This window comes from Polypterus senegalus, chromosome 1 (assembly GCF_016835505.1).
Source record: "Polypterus senegalus isolate Bchr_013 chromosome 1, ASM1683550v1, whole genome shotgun sequence".
Lineage (NCBI taxonomy): Eukaryota > Metazoa > Chordata > Cladistia > Polypteriformes > Polypteridae > Polypterus > Polypterus senegalus.
In genome coordinates, this window is record NC_053154.1 from 190,464,649 (window position 1) to 190,489,958 (window position 25,310).

The 25,310-nt window shown below is 38.1% G+C and overlaps 1 protein-coding gene across 3 annotated transcripts in view; it reads left to right on the forward strand.

The window, feature by feature from the left end:
• fgf12a (fibroblast growth factor 12a) overlaps window positions 1-25,310 on the forward strand; it is a 267,383-nt gene that overhangs the window by 89,121 nt on the left and 152,952 nt on the right. Inside the window, exon 1 of one of the 3 annotated variants that reach the window (XM_039765611.1) lies at window positions 18,115-18,220. The exons of the other annotated variants lie outside the window; for them this stretch is intronic. Coding sequence (XP_039621545.1) covers window positions 18,130-18,220 — 91 coding nt within the window. The 5' untranslated portion in view covers window positions 18,115-18,129. Of the gene's footprint in view, window positions 1-18,114; window positions 18,221-25,310 lie in introns of those variants that run through there. 3 annotated transcript variants of the gene reach the window in all.

Below are 25,310 nucleotides of genomic sequence, written 5' to 3' on the forward strand. Positions count from 1 at the left end.
GAAACCGGAGCACCCGAAGGAAACCCATGCAGACACGCGGGGTTCTAATATGCTATTACTCAAACACAACCCTGATGAAAATGAAAAAAAGCACAACCAAAAAGCTAATTTAGTGTAAGAGGTAAAGTTCTGTAAAGCCAAATGTGAACCAAGTACAGGGGTTCCAAAAATGAAACTTTTAAAAATGTTCACATTGGGTCGTAAGAGACATTAAACAAGAGAGATATGCTGCCATCAGCTATGAAGGAAAATGAGTGAGACAGGCAGCACAATACCTTGTGTTGTGTCAGCTGTGGACACAGGGGAGCTGATACCCTACTGGTTTAACCCCTCAACTGTGTATTTATTGTGATATGCAATTCAATTAGATGGTCTGATACTCACTTTATTCTGTCACATCAGGCATTCCTACAATCCATCCATCCATCCATCCATCCATATATTAATTATCAAACCTGCTTAGTCCAGTTCAGGGTCACAGGAGTGGAAGTTATCCCGAAAGCATTAGACAAGGCTGGAATAAATCCAACACAGGATGTAAGATGTTTTGTGGACTGCAGTGATGCCCCTGAGTTTACTACTTCTTTATAATAACCTTTTATCCTTCTTTACTTTTTACATTTATTATCAAAACTACTGCTTTCTGCTTAAGACACAATTACAAGAGTAACAATTTTTTTATTATTATTAATTTTATTGGAATCCATACAAAGCAATCAAGTTTTTACAAAAAGAAAAATTAAGTTAAGAATCCCCACCCCTGAGAGAGAGAGAGCAAGCCAAATGGCGTAAAATTTAAGGCTTGTTAACATACCTAAATGAATAAATTCTCTGTGCTTTATAAACTTATTTTAAAATATTACTGATTAGATCCTGACATGTTTTGAAAAAAGTCTGTACGGATCCTCTAACTGAGTATTTGATTTTTTCCAATTTCAAATAATATAACACATCGGTTTCCCACTGACTTAAAGAGGAGAGTTTGGGTTCTTCCAGTTTATCAGAATATGTCTGCGTGCCAAGAGTGTAGTGAATGCAATCACAATTTGTTTGTCTTTCTCCACTTTACTCCCCTCTGGAAAAATCCCAAACACAGCTGTTAATAGGTTAGGAGAGATTGTGAGTCCAAGGCTGTCTGAGCGGTTATTAAAATTTTTTGTACAGAATAATGTTAATTTGGTGCAGGCCCAGAACATGTGACCCAGTAAGGCTGGGACTTTTTTGCAACGTTCGCAGGTTGGATCACACCCTGGAAACATTTTGAGAGTTTTAGTGAGACAGATGTGCTCGATATATAATTTTGAGTTGTATAATTGTATGCTTTGCGCATATGGAGCTCGAGTGAATTCTCTGCATTGCTACTTTCCACTCCTTTTCTGATATATTAATTGAGAGATCTTTTTCCCAGTGTCCTCTTGGATCTTTGAAAGGAAGGGATTGTAAAATGATTTTATATATTGTAGAGATGGAGTCTAAGTCCTTGAGATTGAGCAATATTTTTTCCAGCATGGATGAGGGTGCAAGATGAGGAAAATCTGGAAGGTTCTGTTTAACAAAGTTCCTGATTTGAAGATAGTGAAAGAAATGTGTAGCTGGAATGTTAAATTTGGAATGTAATTGTTCATAGGATGCAAAGACGTTGTCTATATAAAGATCTCTAAGCAAGTTAATTCCAAATTTTTCCAGATATTAAAACTGCATATGTTTGTGAAGGTTGAAAGAGGTGGTTCTCTTGCAGGTGCCACAGATAGAAGCTTCTCCGTCTTAAAATGCTTTCTACATTGGTTCCAGATTCTAAGTGAGTGGAGCACAATTGGGTTATTTGTATATTGCCGATAACGTGTGTTTATTGGAGCACAGAGCAAGGAATACAAAGAAGTACTGCAGGATTTTACTTCTATTGCGGTCCAAGCCTGTGTATGTTCTTCTATTTGTGTCCAGGTTCTTATCGCCTGTATATTTGCTGCCCAGTAATAAAACTGGAAGTTAGGTAGAGCCATGCCACCTTCTGCCTTTTGTCTTTGTAGGGTCGCTCTTTTGATGCGTGGATGTTTTGAATTCCAAATAAATGAGGTTATTGTTGAATCTAATTGCTTAAAGAATGATTTATTAATGTATATTGGGATGTTTTGAAATAAAAAAAGGAGCTTAGGAAGAATATTCATCTTAACAGTGTTAATTCTTCCAGCTAGTGTGAGATGAAGGGTTGACCATCTATGCAAGTCTTGTTTAATTTTTTCCATGCAGATGGCAAAATTTTGTTGATAAAGAGCTTTATGTTTACTTGTGATGTTTACCCCGAGGTATTTAAACTGTTCTGCAATGATAAAAGGTAGGGTATCTAATCTAATATTATATGCTTGAGAATTCACTGGAAAGAGTACACTTTTATTCAGATTAATTCTGAGACCAGAGATCTTTTGAAATTCTGTGAGTGCTGCTAAGACTGCAGGCACAGAATTTTCTATATATACAGTACCATGTCATCTGCATATAATGAGATTTTCTGTTCCAGTCCTTCTCTGCTAATCCCCTTTATCTGATCAGTATTTCGACAATGTATTGCCAGTGGTTCAATGGCAATCACAAACAGCAACGGTGACAAGGGGCATCCTTGTCTAGTGCCACGTTCTAGTTTAAAGTAGTCTGAGCAAATGTTGTTGATGCAAACTGAAGCTTCTGGGTTAGTATACAGTAATTTAATCCATGCACAAATGTTGGGCCAAACCCAAACTTCTCCAATGTAGTAAAAAGGTATTTCCATTCAATCATGTCGAATGCTTTTTCTGCATCCAATGATAATAATATTTCTGGGGTGTTTGATTTAGTTGGTGAGTATATTACATTAAACAGGCGTGAAGATTTGAAGATAAGTGTCGGCCCCTAATAAATCCAGTTTGGTCTTGTGATATTACCGAGGGGAGCACTTTCTCCATCCTTCTAGCTATGATTTTAGAGAGTATTTTAACGTCATTATTCAGAAGTGAAATTGGTCTGTATGATGCACATTGTAATAAGTCCTTATTTTGTTTTGGAAAAACAGTGATTAGTGCTTGGCGAAAGGTTTGAGGAAGAGATTGGTTATCTCTGGCTTCTGTAAATGTTGCTAATAGGAGGGAGCTAGCTGAGCGAGAATTTCTTGTAAAATTCTGTAGGGTAGCCATCAGGGCCTGCTGCTTTCCACCTTGGAGTGACTTTATAGCATCTAGTAATTCTGATAACGCCAGAGGTTTATCAAGTTCCTCCACACTAAAAGCGTCTATTTGTGGTATCTGTAATGTATCCAGAAATGCATTAGATTGTGTATTGTCTTCTTTAAACTCAGTAGTATATAGGGATTTATAGTAGTCTCTGAAAGTGTGCATTATATTTTTGTGTTCGACGATTTTATCTCCATTCGTGTTGGTGATTACCGAGATTGCGTTGCGCACTTCTTGCTTGTGAATTTGTTGAGCTAAAAGCTTATTAGCTTTCTCTCCATGTTCATAATAATGATGTCTGGATTTGTCGATTAGTTGTTCAGTTTCTTTAGTTGTCAAGAGGTTTAATTCTTAATGTAGAGCCTGCCTCCTCCTATGTAGAGTCTCGCTTGGTAGTCTGGCATGTTCTTCATCTATTTTAGTAATTTTGCTTTTTATCTCTGCTACTTTCTTGGCTTTGGATTTATTTCTGTGGGAAAGATATGAGATAATCTGTCCTCTTAAGAAGGCCTTAAGAGTTTCCCAGAGTATTCCTGCAGAGATCTCGGTTGATGTATTTGTCTCTAGAAAGAATTTGATTTGTTTGGATATAAATTCCATACAATTCTCAAGAGTAACAATTTTTGATGTTCTACTGCCAGGTGCAACTCATTGTTCTGCAGCTGAAAGCTAAGAGGAAGGAGGCAAGTAATAATTTAGTCTTTTAACATCAATATGGTCTAACAAAAGAAAAAATGTACACAAGGAATAAAAGCCGGTGCACTGAAAGCTGTAACTGCAATGTTCATCAATGTGAATTTCAAAGAAAATGTTAAACCTACACTGTCCTAATTTTTCAATGCTGTTCAGAGAACTTTTTGGCAAACCATCCATCAAGTCATCCCTTTTCCAAACCAGCTGAATATTAAATTAGGGCCAAAAGCAATCTTATTAGCATAGGTGCAAGGCAGAAACCAGCCCTAGAGAGATGGCGTTCATTGTAGGATGCATTGTGCGCATTCTCACTTTTACTCTCAATGTGTCAGTTTTGGAGCCTCAAATTAGTCTAACATATTCCAGTATGAGATACTCGAATCTACTCGTCCAGGCTTCCATTCCCAATAACACTGAAATACTGTAGATTTGGCTGCTTTAAGAAATGCATAGATGTTTCAGTTATAAGTAGAATATTACTACAGTACTTTGATTATATGATTTTAACGTACAATACTAATTAAATGTCCTTGAAGACATTTATTGAAAAATGTGATAAATACCATATTTGAGTTTTTAGAACTACTGGTGTAGAAAGATTGTTGATATAGAATGCCACACCATACTGAAATTATGTTTTAGAAGAGAATGAAATATCTTATTATCTAACATGTTAAAAGTATCTTTTCATCACAGAATGAAGTGAACACCACTTTCTTTTTAGCACAAACTGCTACAAATACTTTCACACAATCAGTGCCTTCCAAACGTACAACAATACTGAGAGAGCCTTCACTATTAATGGTGTCAGCCAAGTACTCTGTTTACATTTATTGAGTTGTCTAATTATTTACTGCCAACTACTCCACCCTGCTGGAGCTTGCCTAATAATTCCTGTGTTTATTTACATCACTGTAATTGTGTGCATGCACTGTCAGTTGCATTTGAGATTTAAAAGGTGCAACAACAACAACAACAACATTTATTTATATAGCACATTTTCATACAAAAAGTAGCTCAAAGTGCTTTACATAATGAAGAAAAGAAAAATAAAAGACAAAATAAGAAATTAAAATAAGGCAGCATTAGTTAACATAGAAAAGGAGTAAGGTCCAATGGCCAGGGTGGACAGAAAAAACAAGCAAAAAAAAAAAACTCCAGACAGCTGGAAAAAAAAATAAAATCTGCAGGGGTTCCAGGCCACGGGACCGCCCAGTCCCCTCTGGGCATTCTACCAATACTGATGCTCTATGTAAGAAAGGTCAAAGCAGACTATACTTTCTGAGAAGGTTGGCATCCTTCAACATCTGCAGTAAGATGCTGCAGATGTTCTACCAGACGGTTGTGGCGAGTGCCCTCTTCTACGCGGTGGTGTGCTGGGGTGGCAGCATAAAGATGAAAGACGCCTCACGCCTGGACAAACTTGTTAAGAAGGCAGGCTCCATTGTAGGATTAAGGTTGGACAGTTTAACATCTGTGGCAGAGCGACGGGCATTAAGCAAACTCCTGTCAATCATGAAGAATCCACTGCATCCACTTAACAGTGTCATCTCCAGGCAGAGGAGTAGCTTCAGTGACAGACTTTTGTCACTGTCCTGTTCCACTGACAGACTAAAGAGATCGTTCCTCCCCCACACTATGCGACTCTTCAATTCCACCCGGGGGAGTAAATGCGAACATTAATTTTATTTTAATTTTTTTCATTTATATTACTAATTAATTTCTTTGTATCAGTATACTGCTGCTGGATTATGTGAATTTCCCCTTGGGATTAATAAAGTATCTATCTATCTATCTATCTATCTATCTATCTATCTATCTATCTATCTATCTATCTATCTATCTATCTATCTATCTATCTATCTATCTATCTATCTATCTATCTATCTACCTAACATAAATGAAATAGTCCTCTTTGTGGTTAGGGTTCTCACGGAGTCACTTGATGTTGATGGTCAAACAGACTTCTGGCTTTTAATCTATCCATCATTGTTGGAACATTACGGTGCTTTGAGTAGATGCACCACCACCAAAAGGACACCGGAAAAGGAAACAGAAGAGAGAGTAGGGGTTAGTACAGATTTTAGAGCCACCATGAATAGTTATTATAATGAGTTGGATATACTGAGTATCAGGATTTTAATTACAGTGAAGTTATGAGAAGGCCATGTTAAAGTAATGTGTTTTCAGCAGTTTTTTAAAGTGCTCCACTGTATTAGCCTGGCGAATTCCTATTGGCAGGCTATTCCAGATTTTAGGTGCATAACAGCAGAAGGCCGCCTCACCACTTCTTTTAAGTTTTGTTCTTGGAATTCTAAGGAGACACTCATTTGAGGATCTGAGGTTACGATTTGGAATATAAGGTGTCAGACATTCCGATATATAAGAGGCGGCGAGATTATTTAAGGCTTTATAAACCATAAGCAGAATTTTAAAGTCAGTCCTGAATGACACAGGTAACCATTGTAGTGACATCAAAACTGGACAGATGTGCTCATATTTTCTTTTTCTAGTTAGGATTCTAGCAGCTGCATTCTGCACTAGTTGCAAACGATTTATGTCTTTTTTGGGTAGTCCTGAGAGGAGTGCGTTACAGTAATCTAGTCGACTGAAAACAGGCTGCAGTAACTGAATTGTCAACTTTAGGACTTGATTCAGTCTTAACATTACAGTCTAAATGCTATATCCTGAAATGCACACTCCATATAATGGGATTGTGACTTTTACAATTTGTATGTATACTTTGAACAGTATACTTTTATTGCATCGACTGTTACAGACTAGTGATGTGCTTAAAATGACGGTATTTATCAGGCATTAACAATTCAACAAAAGCTGAAAAATGGAGGAGACTGTGAGTATGTGTATACTGAGCTGCATGTTTTTTGGAGCAGCGGCTCAGAACAAAGTGTATGTACTGTTAAGAATAATTTATGTTATACTAAATACCGCCTTTAAAGCTTTGTGCTTTTTTGTAGAACTGATTGATGTCATCTTTGTAATGTTCTTTATTGTATGTTTTTGCTTTTTCTTGTGCCACTTGCTTGGTTTCCTGATGCCCAGTGATTTTTAAGTTGGTCCTTCTATTATGAAATTCATTGCATTTTTTTGTATTTAATTTTATTTTAATTTGGTTGAAATATATATAAACACATAATATGTATAATCATCACCCGAGAGAACACACAAATCCTCCAATGAAATGTTGGGGTGCCAACTGGGTTGCCCCTTTTAATAACTAATCAATTAAGCAAAATAAACATGCCCATGGTGATGCAAAATGAAACTCAATAAAGGAGCAGGCTGTTCTGCCTAATTATCAAAAGGAGAGTCAAGCTATGTAGAGGTCCCAAGATCAGATCGGCGCTGTTTCTAGCGTTCTGCTGTTCTCAAAGTGAGGTGGCCCCTTCTGGCTTTACAGATGCTGGACCAGACGGGGCAGAGGCAGTGGCCCTTATTTAGCATTTTCTCTGAGGTATGGGCAGGAAAAGAGTCAAAACCATCAGCGAAAGTCTACCCTGGGACAAAGACACACTTTTCTTTGATTTACCCCTCTGCTTCATAGTCTAAAATTACAAATCAAACAATTCAGAGGTGAGCAAAGTGCACATTGCAGATTTTAATTTAAGGGTAGTTGCCCAAATTTTTGTCCCACCATGTAAAAACATTTCAGGTGATCATAATGTTTAGGACATGATAATGGTAGGTATGTTAAAACAGTCATATTTAGTACTTTGTTGCATATCCCTTGCATGTAATGATTGCTTAATGTCTGCTATTCATAGACATCACCAGGTGCTGAGTATCTCCTATGTTGATGCAGCCATCTTCAGCACCTGCTTGGTTTGGTTGCTTGTCCCCTTTAATTTTCTGTTCAACATAAAGGCACACTCATTTGGATTGAAATCAGATGACTGGCTTGGCCATTCAAGAGTTTTCCATTTTTTAGCTTTGAAAAAACTCCTGTGTTGCCTTAAGCAGTATGTTTGGGATCAATATCTTATTGTATATGATGATCCATCCAATGTGTTAAGAGACATTTACTGGAACTTAAGTAGATGTTTCCATAAACCTCGTAATTCGTTATGACACTGCTGTCAGCAGTTCCATCATCAATGAAGATGTGTGCCAGTACCCGTGACAGACATACATGCCCAAGTCATAACACTCCCACAGATGAGGTGGTATGCTTTGGATCTTGGACAGTTTTTTTTTCAACTTCACACTTTGCTCTTGTCATCACTCTGATACAGGTTCATCTTTTTCTTGTCTGTTTTCCAGAATTCTGCAGGCTCTGTTAAGTACTTTTTTGCAAACTAATCTGGCCATCCTATTTTTGTGTCTAACTACAGTGTGGCTTCTGTATTTCTGTTCATGAAATCTTCTGTAGATAGTAGCCTCTGACACATCCACATATTCTTCCTGAAGACTGGTTCTGATCTTTTGAACAGGCATTTTGGGCCTTTTCTTTACCATAATGAGGATTTTTCTTTCATCAGCAGTGGAGGTCTTTCTTGGCCTACATGTCCCTATGAGATCGCTTAGCTCACCAGTGCCTTCTTTTTTCTTAATGATATTCCAGACAGTTGATTTAGGTTATCCTAAGGTTTTACCAATGTCTCAAATGGTTTTATTCAGTATACTGCTGCTGGATTATGTGAATTTCCCCTTGGGATTAATAAAGTATATATCTATCTATCTATCTATCTATCTATCTATCTATCTATCTATCTATCTATCTATCTATCTATCTATCTATCTATCTATCTATCTATCTATCTATCTATCTATCTATCCATCTATCTATCTATTCTTGTTTTTCAGCCTCATAATGGCTTCATTGACTTTCATTGGCACAGCTCTTGTCCTCATCTTGAACAATGGCAACTACAGACTCCAAAGGTAGTCTGTAGGTAAAAGTGAGCCTAGGTATCTCATGCCTGCCCTAATGAAGCACACCGGAGTAATCGCAAACATCTGTGACACCAATTGTTGCAAACATTACGGTTCCCTGAAATGACCAGAGCATGTAGAAAAAGTGTTTCCACATAGTGCGACTGAAATGTATTCCAGTACCCTTAAATGAAAGTCTGTAATATGCACTCCAATCATGTCTGAATTTCTCGATTTGTAATTTTAAACAGTGGAGCAGAAGGGTAAGTCAAGGAAGAATGTGTCTTTGTCCTAAACATTATGGAGGGTACTGCATATAATCGCGTGTGTTCATTGCTTATGTAAATATGATACATTTTTTCAAAATATGAAAAATGCCTTTTTTCCCCACAAAAGATTTTTTATATTTATTTTTGAAAACTGAACATTTCAATATGGATTTCATTATCTTGTGAAACTTCATATTGTCAGTTATTTTCATTGCATTTTATCACAACAAAAATGTCATTTTTCTTAGTTTGACTAAAATTGATATTTACCTTTTACTAATAAAACTATTCAATTGTGTTGCTGTTAAATGTTTGTTATTGATTATTATTGTATTATTTGATTTTTATTGTATTAATTGATATACAATTAAACTAACTGTAGGGCTTTCATCCATACCTCAATTTTCTCAAACTACATTCCTAGTGCAGGTTGGTGCTGGAAGGTTTCTTGATGTCATTGGTCACAAGAAAAAATATGAGCACATATGAGACCACAAATTCATGTATAGAGGCACATAGGGATGATGTTCAGACTCGCTAACTCACATGCCTTCAGAAAACTCAGTAAACATGGGGCACAGTCACAATCCACAATGGGTCAAGCTGAGGTTTCAAGTGCTGCGAAGCAGCAGTGCGCCTCCTTGACTTCTACTGAGACAAGTGTAATGCAATTCACTGTTATGAATTTGATTGTATTCTTGGCAAAATAAATAAATGTAGTGCTAAGTACTTTTAATTATTCTGGGATTGCAAAATTACATCTTTGTGTACTCTGAAGCAACACTGAACTATGAAGTGTTCCCAGTTGTTACAAATACATGCATATTCACACTGGGACAGTTTAGAGTTGTCTATCAATCAAACACTGCTGACTAAAGCAAGAAAACACATAACTTCAAGCTGTGAGGACATTGGTTAATGTACAGATGACCTTCCTGTGGGTTCTTCAGGAACTTGAGAAAGCCTATGGTGACAACAGAGAATTTTATTGTCATTGAATTCTCTAAAGTTGTGTGGATTCAGGCTGTAATGACTGTCTAACAGAGGACCACCTCACTGACAGTAAGCAATTTAGACACTCAAGTAATCTGACCTACACGTCTTTGGCATGTGAGACAAAATATCCCATGCCATCACCAGAGTAGACACACACACTCTAAACTAACTTAAACAGAGGGTTAAGCCCAATGAAAGAAAAAAAGATCTGTTGCACCTCTGTTCACTCCACTGGGAAGTTTGGAATATAATGGTTGATTATGGCTGAGTTGTGGAAGAAGGTATGAACCACAAGGTGGCACAGTGGCAGAGATGCTGCCCCCCAGTATGAAGACCAGAATTTATGTCCTGGGTTCTTCCTCTGTGGAGTTTGCATGCTCTCCACATGTCAGCATGGGCTTCCACTGGTGATCAAGTATTCCCCCACAGTCCAAAGACAGGCAGGTTAAGTGTATTAGTGATGCTAAATTGGCTTTTGTGTGTGTGTGTTTTTACCCTGCAATGGATGGGCACCCTATCCAGGGATTGTTCCTGCCTTGTGCCCTGTGCTTGCTGGGGTGGGCTGCAGCCCCCCATGACCCTGCACAGGATTAAGCAGGCTGTGGTTGAGTATGACACTGATAATTTGATTTAACAACATTAAGTCAACTATTGCTCTCAAAATGACATAGTTCTCTTTAACATTAATAAATTAAGAGGTCATCTCTCAAAAATGACATACTTGCAGCTGGATTCAATACAAAAACTGAACCTGTCTTAATATATATACAGTATATATATAAAAAAACATTTCTGGTTATGGTTTCGTTCTGTTACAGATTAATCAAGCACACAGACAAGGCTGAAGTTAATTACTTATAGATAGTATTATTGTGAATTTCCCCTTGGGATTAATAAAGTATCTATCTATCTATCTATCTATCTATCTATCTATCTATCTATCTATCTATCTATCTATCTATCTATTAAAAGATACCTCAATATCAAAATAAAATAGATGAAAAGCAGAAACACATATCAATATTGTCTAGTTTCTAGTTTTTGTTCACTGTTCAAATTGCTACACTGTATTATACATAAGTAATTGATGTGATGTACAGTCGACCCTTGATATACGACCGGCCTGACATGCTAACAACTTGATTTACGACCAAAATTTTTGTTTTGATTTACAACCAACATCTTGCATAATGACCCGAATGCGGTCATGTGTATCCGCTTGTACGATTGTAAACAAACAGCCGAGAGCGTTCGTAAGCGTCAGTCGGAGCCCAGATACATGTGTTTGTGGACGTAATTTCGGTCAGTGCAGTGAGTTATCTGTATATATAATTCAATTCGCAAGCAAGACGCATAATTGCTAAGGAAGGAAGAGAAGGTAATGAAGGTAAAGATAGCGATTGTTAAGGAATGTTAGCTAGCGGGCTGGCACGGCACATGATGTCATCAGGCTGAGTCAGCACCGGTGTTCTAACGAAACATCCTACCCATCGAAATTATCTACTCACTGATACTACGCATGCGTAGACAAAAATTACGCAACTTTTCTCGAAGCTTACCAACACTGTATTTCAGTAATATGTATGTTTTTCTTAGCCTTACTACATTAATGCATTTATTACAGTTTACTGCATAGGTATTTACTATCAAACATTTTATAAGTTGTATATTTTGCATGTGTGACTTTTAATCTTGTACAGGCCTTTGTATCTATGCATGAGTAATGACCATCTTGTGAAATTTTTGTTAACATTTCCATAAATTTGATAGACGACTTCTAAATACAACATGTTAAATGATGACATGGTATAACGTTATAAGTTTAATGTTACGACTTACAATAAACGGATGGGTGTAACATATACGGTAGGATACTTCGACAAAGTAGGACAAATCGTCAGAACACTGGTGTATATGTTACATTGATCCGTTTATTGTAAGTTGTAACATTAAACTTATAACGTTATACCATATCATCATTTAACATGTTGTATTTAGAAGTCGTCTATCAAATTTATGGAAATGCTAACATTTCACAATTTATTCTATATGCATCATTTAATGCCCGAAAGAGACACAGCCGTGCATGGATACAATGGCCTGTACAAGATTAAAAGTCACACATGCAAAATATACAACTTGTTGACAAGTTGACAGTAAATAACCTATGCAGAAAACTGTAAATATTTTGGTCTGCGCATGCGTAGTATCAGTGAGTAGATCATTTCGATGGGTAGGATGTTTCGTCAGAACACCGGCTTGCTTTGGAGTGTATTATTACAGCAGTTCACAACACGACCAGCTTTGAACTGAGTGCTCCACTACTGTCATTATTAACTTGAGAAACAGCGATCACAATCGAAACGAAGAAGGAAATTGTGCTTAAATATGAGAGTGGCGTTCGTGACTGATCTTGCTAATATGTACTAATATGTTGAAATCCACCATCTCGACAATTTTACAAAGGAAAGATTTGCATAAGGAGGCTCCTTCTAAACAATAACCACCTTCTGTTTCATTCTCCTCCTCCTCCCTTCCTGCAGCCCAAAGATGTCAAATTAAATGGTGAGTTCAGTATGAAATTGTTGTTTCTGGTAGGCAAGGCACTTTTTATAACTTTTTGGTTAGTACATTAGAACAATTATTGGTGTTTTGGTAAATTATGCACATTATACAACCCTTTTTTATTATGAAAAGGTTAAGTAAGTGTTGCTGTGGGAGGTTCGGAGCGCATTATGGGTATTTCCATTATTTCTTATGGGAAAAATAGTCTTGACTTACAACCAACTTGAGTTACAACCAGCTCTCTCGAACGAATTGAGTTCGTAAGTCAAGGATCCACTGTATGGTCATTACTACTACTCCAAATGACTCATTCTTACCTGGGCAAAGCTGGGGTTATGTTTTCTGATTTCTACAGAACCATCCAGTCATCCTTGTTAAGAGGGTAAGCTCAGAAATATATAGATGAATGAGCCTGTGATGTTCGGGGTAATGTTGGGCAGATGGTATTTTGTGAGACTCAAGGACTGTGTTTCTGATATGGATGTGAGCAACACACTTGACTCCTTTTCTTTTCACTTTAACACTCTCAGACTTTAACATCAGGACATGTCACTTTCAGAAATTCTCAGATGATTCTGCACTTATGGGTAGTATCGATAGGGAGGATGATACACAGTTTAGGACTCAGGTGGAGAAAGTTGTTCTCTTGGTGAAAAAATAATTGTCTACATCTTAACATCAGCAAAACCAATGAATAGATTATTAGTGTGTTGAATTGATAATATCATTTCAAGAGACACCCAACGAATCAACAAACTTTTTAAAAGAGCAGGCTTAGTTATAGAACACACTCTGGACACCTTGGAGGTCATAGCAAAGGAAAGAATTAAAACAAAAATGAGTGCCATTATGAACAATGCTGCACATCTGCATTCTGACACACTGACACTGAGGACTTTCAGCCAATTAATTATTTAGCAGAGGTGTGTCAAGAAACACTACTGGGGCTCATTTATACCAACAATAATACACCTGCATAATGCCTCACTGTTACTGCCAAGTCAGAAACTTTCTTTGTTTTTAGTCATTCTGCCCCGTCCTCCTTCCACCCGACTCTTGCCTCGAATGAATGGAGATGGCCCCTTTTATACAGGACCCGGATGAGCCCCAGGTGTTCCCGGCATTCCTCCTCTGGCCACGCCCCAGCGTGGCGGAAGTGCCGGCTGTCCTCCCGGCTGCTCTCCGGGCACCGTCATAAATCTTCCCCCTAGCACTTCCTGGTGTGGCGGAAGTGCTGGGGTAACAGGTCCCCAAGGCATTGGGGCGCCTCCTGGCGGTGACCACGGGCCCCTACAGGGTAGGGCTTCCATGCCCTGTACCCGTGGCCCCCAAAGCAACCTGGAAGGCAACCCCCACGTGATCCAGGGTGGGTGCAGACCAACATCCGGTCCTTCCCGTCGTCCCGGCCGGGTCATGGCCCCTGGCATCCCTGACAATATATATACTGTATATATATATATATATATATATATATATATATATATATATATATATATATATACACACACCTGCTGCAAATAGCCAAATTTCCCCCTCAGGACATATCTATCTATCTATCTATCTATCTATCTATCTATCTATCTATCTATAAAGATGAACAAGTCCATGCACTGTATAAATTCACTTCAAGGGGCTCTAGGCTTCAAGCCCGCAGGCAGAACTGAGAAGTGCAGGCTGCCCTTATTGCGCACCTAGGCAAAAGTTTGTCTAGAACTCTGCAGGTGCCTACCCAAGCAACTCACAAACAGACACGTTCAAAGATGATTTCACATACTGCAATTAGAAACATCCTTCTAGATATAATGTTTCATTTGGCATACCACTGGAAACTGGAAAAATTAGAGTATGATGAGTAAGTTACATTTGCTTTCACCATTTTAGTAACACATAAAAATCATACAGGCAAGTTTACTATTTAATTTTTGCACAGCAGTGCCATCTACTGGAAAACGGGGAACATTGCCCCACAATGCCTTACAGGAATTTTCCACCCAAAAATGATTTTTTTATATATTACTTATCCCATGTAGTTTGTAATGATTGATCAGAGACATGTAATCCCGTGTTTTTGTGGAGAAAAGACATAATCAGTTTTCTGACAGAATGGCACAAAATGGTGTCCAAAGTTGGACAACAACAAACAATGTGAAAAACATCCAATAAAAAAATCTCACGTTATTTGTGTTGCATTATTCCACTGGTCAAGACACCCATACGTATACTCACAATGTACAAAGCATATGTATTTTTTTAATTAAAGACAGGACATTTGACCAAAGAATGAGAGGGAGAGGCAGTTCTTCAATCCAAAAGTGCGACCTTGTGGGTAAGGGCTTATGTGTTCACTACTTTCATTTTTCTGAGTTATTTACTTAAGAATATTTTAGCAAAACTTTAATTTGTTTTGAACGTTGTGAGCATATGACTGAATGATTTGACATGTGGATTAAGCACCACGAGTAACATGACATTTTCTCATGGGCATTTTTAATAATGTTTGCTGTTGTCCAGCATTGGTCACCAGTGGGTCCCATTCTATCATAAAGCATATCTCCTTTCTCCACAAAAACATGAGATTAATTTTTTCCAGCCATCAATGCAAACTGTAATGGGTAAGTAACACATAAAAAATATGATTTTTGGGTGGAGTATTCCTTTGATGCAAAGACACTACAAGTAATTAAATGTAATCAGTAATAAAACAACTTTTTGACAGCATGTGAATTTTGCCCACCCAATGTGAGTACACAAATCAAATTTATTAGCACACTCCCACATTTGCATGACAGGACAGATTGATCCACAAAAGTTATCATAAATGATAACATTGTATTGGGCCACATTTATTTTCATAAAGTTGAGACAAAAGTAGCTTCTTTGTTAAACTGCAAGTGAGATTTGCCCTGGCTTAGTGTGTGAACTTGCAAAATTCGGCACTCCAGCATAGCACTAAGTGATATTTAATTTCACTCATATTTTGCGCAAAAAGGACTTCTGACACACAAGTAAACATGTCTGACTCTTATATTCGCATGGGAATGCCAGAGTAAAAAAAAGGCACTTACTGTTAGCAAAATAAAGGTGATCATCCTTATTTTTTTTTTAAATAAATTCATAAAGCCCCTTTTTTGTGCAAAATCTGTACAAAATTAAAGTGGTCCAGCCTGATTTAACCCTTTAGAGTCTTGTTACACACTGTAGTTTACCTTGAGTTATATGAGAGTGTGACAAATATGAAAGTGAATTTGATTAGCGTAATGGCACTGCCAAGTAAATTAGCAAATTAACTCAAGAGTCCCTGTTGTTGCAAATCTATAGAAATCCATGTGTCCCAGATCTATTAAATTGTATGTACTGCCACTTACACAGTGGAGATCGTTCTGTCATATGCAGCAGACGTATGAGTGCACAGGATAGCCAGTGTGGTTGGTTGGTATACCAATTTCTGGGCTGGTAAAGTTCACATGTAATGAAATGTGGAATGTTTGTTTTTCAACGTATTCCTTTTAAAGCATTGGTCTTCTGTAAACATGGTCCCGTGCGAATAACGTTAGGGAATACATACCTGGGCTGAGAGTATAAGTAACGACCTAGAGCCATACTGCGCACAATAGGCAAACAGAAGACCGATGGGTACATTGTTAAACATGCTGGTTCTTTAATGGCACTTCATGGTTATTTACTGAGTTGTGTGGTTCCTCAAAGGGGTATTGTTTGACAAAGCACCATTTAATTCAGGGAAAAGTTCTTTGCATATGTGAAGTTGGTTCTTTGTGCTTTGAAAAACTTCCTAATAAGTAGAAAAAAATATCTGAAATATTTGATGTATGGTAGACTGATTAGCAGGAAACTAACGGATTAAGAAAACCTGCAGACGTAGTCAGTGTAAGTATTGCAACAAGAGTCCATTAAAAATCATGACCTATTTCACAAATATGTTTCTATTTGTGGTTATTTACTTGTAGGTCTAAATAAATAAAGATTCTTTTTGGAACCTTTATGTGGATGGGTATTTTGGAAAACAAAAATGGTTCCCCTATACATAGCTCTAAAGAACTACTCCAGCACCTTTATTTTTAAGAGTATATGCACTGGAGTTACCTTGGAGAACATTTAAACTTCGACCCCATATGTAAGTGTTTGGGGACATTGTCCTGGTTAATTCTAAATACTATCTTTTGCATCACCTAAAATGTATAGGTGTTTTTTCTACCACATTTTATGCCCCTCAGCTTCCATAAGTAACATTAGATTCTCCTAGGCTTTATCCAGTTCAGGATTGAGAAGGTTCGGAAACTGCACTGGACATGGCTCCAATCCTTACACACGCACACACGGTCTGTTTAGAATCGCAAGTCTTTCAGGATATCGAGGAAAACTGTAACATCAGGAGGAAACTCCACATACACTGCAGCCAGGCGCGTAATTCAACGGGGGGCTCGACAGTCGTGAGTGGGCAGTACCGATCCCATCGCCATTCCACTTCCGTTACTCTGTGGAAATTCATATTTGCACTGAAGCTATATATCAGAACAAGCCGTCAAAATGCTTTTGACGTTACCCGACCCTGTAGTCCAAACTACCTGCTTAGTTCATACTCCTGTCTTCTTTCCAAAACAATATCGAGTCGGGACTCGATAGTCCCCAGAGTGCTACTTTCACCGCAGTGCTTGGCAACTAACTGGTAATTCCATACACTGTTTTTACATCTCTTTCTCAAGAAGTGTTTAACATATTCCCTGTTGAATACGCTTTCTTTTAAAAACTTGTGCTTTAATAAATATCATCGTGGACATATTTTTATACAGTATTATTTAATGTTCGCAGCGCTCATAATTTTATAAAATGAAAGCTGACCTAAAGTTATACATCGCCAGGAGTTTGCCACTATTTCAGGTTACATTTGATCCGAGAAGCGATTCTGCTTGCTTCGGCGATAAGACCGGAAGATGCCCATGTAGATCTGATAAAAACAAATAATTTGCCATTTATAGTTTGCTGGCATGAAGGAAATCGGTGATGATCTTTAAGGATTTCATTTTTGGTTTTTTTTTTGGTTTGAACGCATTTTTTTTTGTTGTTGTTTGAACGCCAAAAATGAACGTGTGTGTGATTGTGAAAGAGAGAACAAGCGGGTCTTTTCATGTCGGTCCGTGTTTTGAGTATCTGTGGCGTTAACGAGTATGCGCGTGCGCGCACGTGGGTCTCTATAGATGCGTGAGCGCTCTCTCTCTCCCCCGCTCGCTCGCTACGTGTGAGGCGTCGTGTACTTCTCATCTTGCTCTCTGTTGCCGGTCGCGTGCGTGTAGCTAGTGTGCATAGTACAATAGGTGTTCTCCTTAAAGCCTTAAAATGTCACGGCTGAGCTTTTACAGTCTATCTGTCAGCGGAGATCTTTTGCATTAAACCCTACGGACTTTGCGGGCCGCTCCGAACTGGATATGTTTCTGATGCCTACACCTGTATTTAGTTGAACATTGGACTTAGCCGGGGTTCCACAAAATCGCACATCAATGAGGATACTGAGGCTTTTCCTGAAGAAAGGAGCGCATATGCTGCAGTGTCTCTGTGGAAAACGCTTGAAACCGTCCAAGAGTCAGAGCGGTGCGTAGTACTTTCTTTTAGGGGTGCGCTGAAACAGGGTAGCTGGTGGGATTTATGGAGGGTACAGAAATTAATGCGTAATTGTCTGCGTGCGTGTTTGTGTATTTCTTTTTCTGGGTCACTGCCTGTGTATTATAAAATGTTGCGAACTTTTAAAGTAGTTTCGTTTATTTAGTTTTGTTTCAGAATTAACACTTAAAACTCATTTTTAAAAAGTTTAACTAAAAGAGCTAAATTGTAAGTTACCTCTCTCTACCTGCGTAACAGAAAATTAAGTTGTTGAAAAGTAACATGTCTAAATACATCAGGCTTTATTTCATATGGCTGCATCTACAATTTGACTGTGAGCAATGGCATAATCCGCGTCAGAGAACATTTAACAAGGGAATAGCATTAGAAATGTATTACGTGTACTTAATGTCGTAACGCAGCAGGATAAATCAAAAGCTAAACTGCAGTAACCACTTTGATCTCGTTAAAACTATGCAAAAATATCGAAAACGTATATTGGGGCACTTCTAAGAAAACTTAAAGAAGATATTCAAGTAAAAGACAGCGTCGTGCATATTCCCTGGAGACCGTTTTACCAGGCCAGTAACGCTTCACACAATACTACCATAAATTTGGCTGATTGGAAGTGGATGTTAATTATGGAGTATTAAAGCTTACGCCTGTAATACATTCATTGATACCTTCTTCTTTAAAGGCGTTACTGTGTGTAATACATCTCTTAAACTCTTATTTATATAAAGTGTGTGTGTGTATATATATATATAATGTAACTGTACAAAATGCCAATCTGTAGTAGATTGCTTGTACTGCATTTTATACTGCATTAAGAGTTTTTTTTTTTTTTAAGTGAGTGGCTATGAAGTTTAGCATAGTTTGTTCAGCACCAGGGATAGATCCCAACATAGCAGCGATGAAGAAGGAATTTTTAAAAAATTCAATTAAGTTTAAGCAACAATGTATATGATCTGTTGAAGTGATGTGGCCCTAACCAACATGACTCAGTCCACGACCGCAACCAACTTTGAACAAGTGATGTTACCTGGCGGGGCTGCAAATGTAAAATATTAATACATTTGTCCACATTAGCACGTATTATTGTGATGATAGGAACTCAATATAGAAAGGAGCAAGATGCTGACAAGCCGAATATTCACTTTTATCAGGACGCTCCCGAAAAAGTATGTATTTGTTGGCAATTCTTTATTGTAAACGCAAACTGAACAATTTAACCGTTCCCGTTTACAGATCGTTTATAAAAGACTTAAATGTAACATCAGATTTTTGTGTTCATTTTGAGAACATTAATATTATTAATGTTGTTGCTGTTCTTATTATTATCTTTAAAGTTTTAAATATAGGCAACATGGTGGTATAGCGCTGGTGCTGTCTTTTTGCGCTTACATCTTGATAATTCACGTTTTGCATACTTCCCTTTTTGGTTTGTACGTTCCCATTTTAAGTCGGTGTCTTGTAATGATTAGCTAGTTGGAAGCTCAAATTGACGTGAACTGTGCTTGTGCCCTCTAATTGACTTGCCTGCTTCCCATCCAACCTGATTTGTGCCTTGCACAGTTCTTGCTGGGATATACTGTAAAATACTGTCAATAGAATATGTCATTCTAAAATAATTGACCAAAGCATCAAAGCACACACAAGTAAAATCAGTGACCTCATGTAAATTCATAATATTGTGACCCTTACCAGACCAAGCAAAGTGTGCATATATTTTAATGCTGCTAATGTAATATATATGGAGCTCTTTTAAAGAATGTACATCTGGTATAAGTTTGTGTGTGTGTGTGTGTATGTATGTATGTATGTGTGACACACATAAACATGGTTATAGAACATAAACACACACATTGTTACTAGTCATTTTTTCATTCTCAACCACCTTTCACATATACACTCACCTAAAGGATTATTAGGAACACCTGTTCAATTTCTCATTAATGCAATTATCTAATCAACCAATCACATGGCAGTTGCTTCAATGCATTTAGGGGTGTGGTCCTGGTCAAGACAATCTCCTGAACTCCAAACTGAATGTCAGAATGGGGAAGTAAGGTGATTTAAGCAATTTTGAGCGTGGCATGGTTGTTGGTGCCAGACGGGCCGGTCTGAGTATTTCACAATCTGCTCAGTTACTGGGATTTTCACGCACAACCATTTCTAGGGTTTACAAAGAATGATGTGAAAAGGGAAAAACATCCAGTATGCGGCAGTCCTGTGGGCGAAAATGCCTTGTTGATGCTAGAGGTCAGAGGAGAATGGGCCAACTGATTCAAGCTGTTAGAAGAGCAATTTAGACTGAAATAACCACTCGTTACAACCGAGGTATGCAGCAAAGCATTTGTGAAGCCACAACATGTACAACCTTGAGGCGGATGGGCTACAACAGCAGAAGACCCCACCGGGTACCACTCATCTCCACTACAAATAGGAAAAAGAGGCTACAATTTGCACAAGCTCACCAAAATTGGACAGTTGAATACTGGAAAAATGTTGCCTGGTCTGAGGAGTCTCGATTTCTGTTGAGACATTCAAATGGTAGAGTCAGAATTTGGCATAAACAGAATGAGAACATGGATCCATAATGCCTTGTTACCACTGTGCAGGCTGGTGGTGGTGGTGGTGTAATGGTGTGGGGGATGTTTTCTTGGCACACTTTAGGCCCCTTAGTGCCAATTGGGCATCGTTTAAATGCCACGGGCTACCTGAGCATTGTTTCTGACCATGTCCATCCCTTCATGACCACCATGTACCCATCCTTTGATGGCTACTTCCAGCAGGATAATGCACCATGTCACAAAGCTCGAATCATTTCAAATTGGTTTCTTGAACATGACAATGTGTTCACTGTACTAAAATGGCCCCCACAGTCACCAGATCTCAACCCAATAGAGCATCTTTGGGATGTGGTGGAACGGGAGCTTCCCACAAATCTCCATCAACTGCAAGATGCTATCCTATCAATATGGGCCAACATTTCTAAAGAATGCTTTCAGCATCTTGTTGAATCAATGCCACATAGAATTAAGGCAGTTCTGAAGGTGAAAGGGGATCAAACACTGTATTAGTATGGTGTTCCTAATAATCCTTTAGGTGAGTGTACCTGTACAAGTGAAAGGATGGAGTTGAAATGATATTAAAATACCTAAAGAACATAGATATTATGGTAACAGCAAAAACATAAGAGGGTAACATATTGGTGTTAAGCACTGTGGCCTTTCAACTCTACAGCACTGGGTTTAAATTGTGAAGTGCTCAGTTTCTGCATGGTGTATATATATATATATATATATATATATATATATATATATATATATATATATATATATATATACAGTATATATATATATACATACTCCTTGTGTCTGCATGGGTTTTCTTACTTGTCATGAAGACATGAATACTGAGTTAATGGCCTGGATAAGTAATTGTGAGTTTGCATGTGTGTATGCCCTGCAGTAGGATGGTATCTCTTCTGTTGCTGGTTCCTGCCTTTTGTCATTTGCTGTTGGGATAGGCTTCAGATTCCTATAAACTGTTAATGGATAAAGGATAGTCAGATGAAAGGTAAAAGTGTGAACTGTAAGTATTATACACAAATCAAGAGACTGAAAATTGTTCTGAAGCTGTCAAGTTAAAAATGACCCGCAACTTAATAAAATGTAAATGTGGTGAAACAGCACAATTTCATGGCATGTCTTCTGTGTTACAGTTCCTTTTGCAAAGATTGGCTGTCTGAGTGACCAATAAGTTAAAAAGCTGCTCAATTAACTGTTTTCTTACCAACATCTATGGTGGGGTCTTTTTTGATCCTGCATCATCCTGTCTTTTGTTAAATCTGCTTAGTTGTGACTACAGAATATTGAAGGGTGAGGGAGCAATTTCAGTATTCTAAAGGTGGTATAAACCCCAAAGCCTGAGTTACTGGAGAATAGCAGCAGTCTGCACAAGGTCTCACTTATCTTACTGACATGAGGGTTTTATTTTATCTCCCAATTCCAATTATCTTTAGTTTAGGAAAATCTTGTCTTTTCCTACAATCTTCAACAATCATTGCTTCTTTTGTGTTTAGACAATTCTATTTTTGCATCATTTGAACTTTCTTTCTTTCTTTCTTTCTTTCTTTCTTTCTTTCTTTCTTTCTTTCTTTCTTTCTTTCTTTCTTTCTTTCTAGCATTACATGTCTAACTTGCAGAGTTTAGTAAAGAAGATAAGAAGACGTCTTTAGAAGCTTTTTTCCTTATCAGAGCCTGATGAATACCTTAAAGCTAGTGATTCTTATTTTTTCACCGTTGTAATTCAGTTGGTGGGTATTTATTTTGTGTAAATATTAAATTCCAGTGAATATTTACAGCACTCAGAAGCCCAGTCCCTGGTCATCAATTCCTAATCTATAACATTCTCAAATCCACTTAATCCTTTTCTAGGGTGATGGGTTCCAGAGCATGTTTACTCCTTATACACATTTCTAAAAACAAAAAATAAAAAAAACGCTGCTTTTCCACTATGGCTCCATCACCTTCACCTGAAATAGCTATTTACTTTCTGTGCCAAGTCAGACTTTTACTGGAAGTAGACTACTACTTTTTTTTTCGTCTTCAAGATAACAAGTACCAGATGTACTTTTGATAAATCAAAGTTTTAAGGACATTAGTTTAAAATGTACATTAAGGTGGCTGTTCTATAGAGTGCCATGTCAATCAGGTACTTTATCTTTGTTTTTTTTATAAAGTTGCATAGTGTGAGCAGAGTACATTTTATGAAGTTTGAGCTTTTACGAAGTTATGAACACCTCTTTTCTTTTAAACTATTACTCATATATTTAGAATGAATTTTCCTTCTATAGATAGATATACATTTATTTGTCCCCAAGGGGAAATGTAGCTTTTTACTAATTTTTCCAACAACACCAACAATTTTAAATAATGTTGTACAATTTCTTAACCTTTAGTTTTAATATTTTACAAGAGGGCTGGGAAGTTGGCACAGTAGTTTTCATTTTTTCCACCCCATTTCTCAAAAACATACATGTCAGGATATTGAATTGGCCCTGCAATGGACTACCACCATGTCCAGGTCTGGTTTCAACCTTGTGCCTAGTGCCGCCAGGAAAGACACACACTGTCCATGATTCAGAATAGGCTCCAGCCACCTAAACACTGAACTTAATTAAGTGGGTTTGATGATCTTTTTTATTTTACAAATTAAATTGTTTGCTACTCGGTCCCACCATGAATTTGATTCCCTTTCAGAAGTTAGTTCCAGCTTTGAGTCCAGCTCTCTGTGAAATTGAATAAGCAGGTTTAGAAAATGTATTTGTTAGTTAGTTTGCTTTATTATAGTTAAATAGAGAATACTCTTGACAGCAGGAATCAATCCAGCCATCCATTCATTTTCTAACCCGCTGAATCCGAATACAGGGTCACGGGGGTCTGCTGGAGCCAATCCCAGCCAACACAGGGCACAAGGCAGGAACCAATCCTGGGCAGGGTGCCAACCCACCGCAGAGGAATCAATCCCTTTAAACTATTCCTTATATCACTGCTTGCCTGAAGGCGATCAACATAGGAAGATTGCCTTAAGTATGAATTGAAGCTTTTGACCTGGCACTCCTGCCCAGTAGAGTCTGGAGATCATCGGTCCCATTAGTCAGTAGGATTCTGTCAGTCTGTCTGCTCCAGTGGCCCAGCAACTAGACTTGAAACTGTAGGGTCACAAATTCAAGTCATACCCTGGGGTATTAGGTGCCCCTCTGTGGGTAGTTTAACTGGCACACTTCAGTTACACATGAAACTTAAAATGCTTTGGGATGGGTGGTATGTAATAAAATCATTCTTCTGTGACTGCAATCCACACATTTCAAGAGCCCAGTCATGTCCATTCTCACTATCTACAACTCGCTGCTGTGAAAGACTGACTAAAGCAAGCAGAATACCTGCCTACTAGGCCGAGATCTCACTGCAATAAGTAAGTCAGTTAACTGTAGTATTACACAGCAATGAATTAGGCCGGAGATATCGTAAATGTTCAGTATTGTCTCAGGGGAAAATACTCTTGGAGTCTGTGGCTTTTTCATTGCTCCGGGCTTGCCCATAACTAAATGAAGAGTATAAGAAACTAAAGCAAATGCACAAAAGTTGGGGGTTGGTTTGAAAAATTACTTTTGTGAACCAACAATACAATCTCTCTTGCTTTTACACTTTGTGAAGGGTTTGACTCTGTGACTTATTCTCTGCTGCCCTCATTGGAGATTCTTGCCATTTCACCTCATTTTGCTCCTTTGGTAAAATTGTGTTACAAGATGTCAATCTGACACATTCACTTAACATTCCTCTTGTCCTCCATTCCAGGTAGCATAATGGATACTTGTCTCAAAATCTGATATAAGTTGGAGGACCAACCTGAACATGGCTAGAATTCCCATTGTGTAGATTTTGCGTGCTCTCTCAGTGGTCTCATGTGGATTTCTATGCCTCCATTCAATAGGCTCACAAAACTGTTGGTGAAAGTGTGTGCTTCCTGCATCCTTTAGAAATTAAGTTGCAGTCCCATGACAGTGAAATAATAAAGCACCATAAGATCAACAGCCACTCCGTCAAGATTATCTGCTGTGATTTGTCTGTTACATTTTTTTTAAGTGTAACTTGCTGAGAGGCACTAATTGACTTTAGTACTGTCCATGTCGGATAATTCTTTCTCCATCCTCTTGATTTTTATATACATTTCTGAAATCCAAAGTTGCTGCACCATTTCATGTCGTTTCTTGTGTGTCAGAGCGTGGATTCAGAGCAGCCAGGGGAGATCTTGCTTTCCTCTGGCAGGAAGGCAGAGACAGATGAACGAGTGAAAACCAGTGGCCCAGTTTACCTGCGTCCTCTAAATAGGAACGTCTATTTTTACTGAGTGTGCCGTTCTGTTTTTCATATGAGGGGGTTTAATTGAGGACACCGGATGGTGAAGTCTAACTGTGGTCAAAAGATCTGACAAAAGGCTTTCAGCAGGCACACCACAAACTTTCCTCAATTAATAACCGAACTGAGAAGGTCACTTGTGGCATGCAGCACTG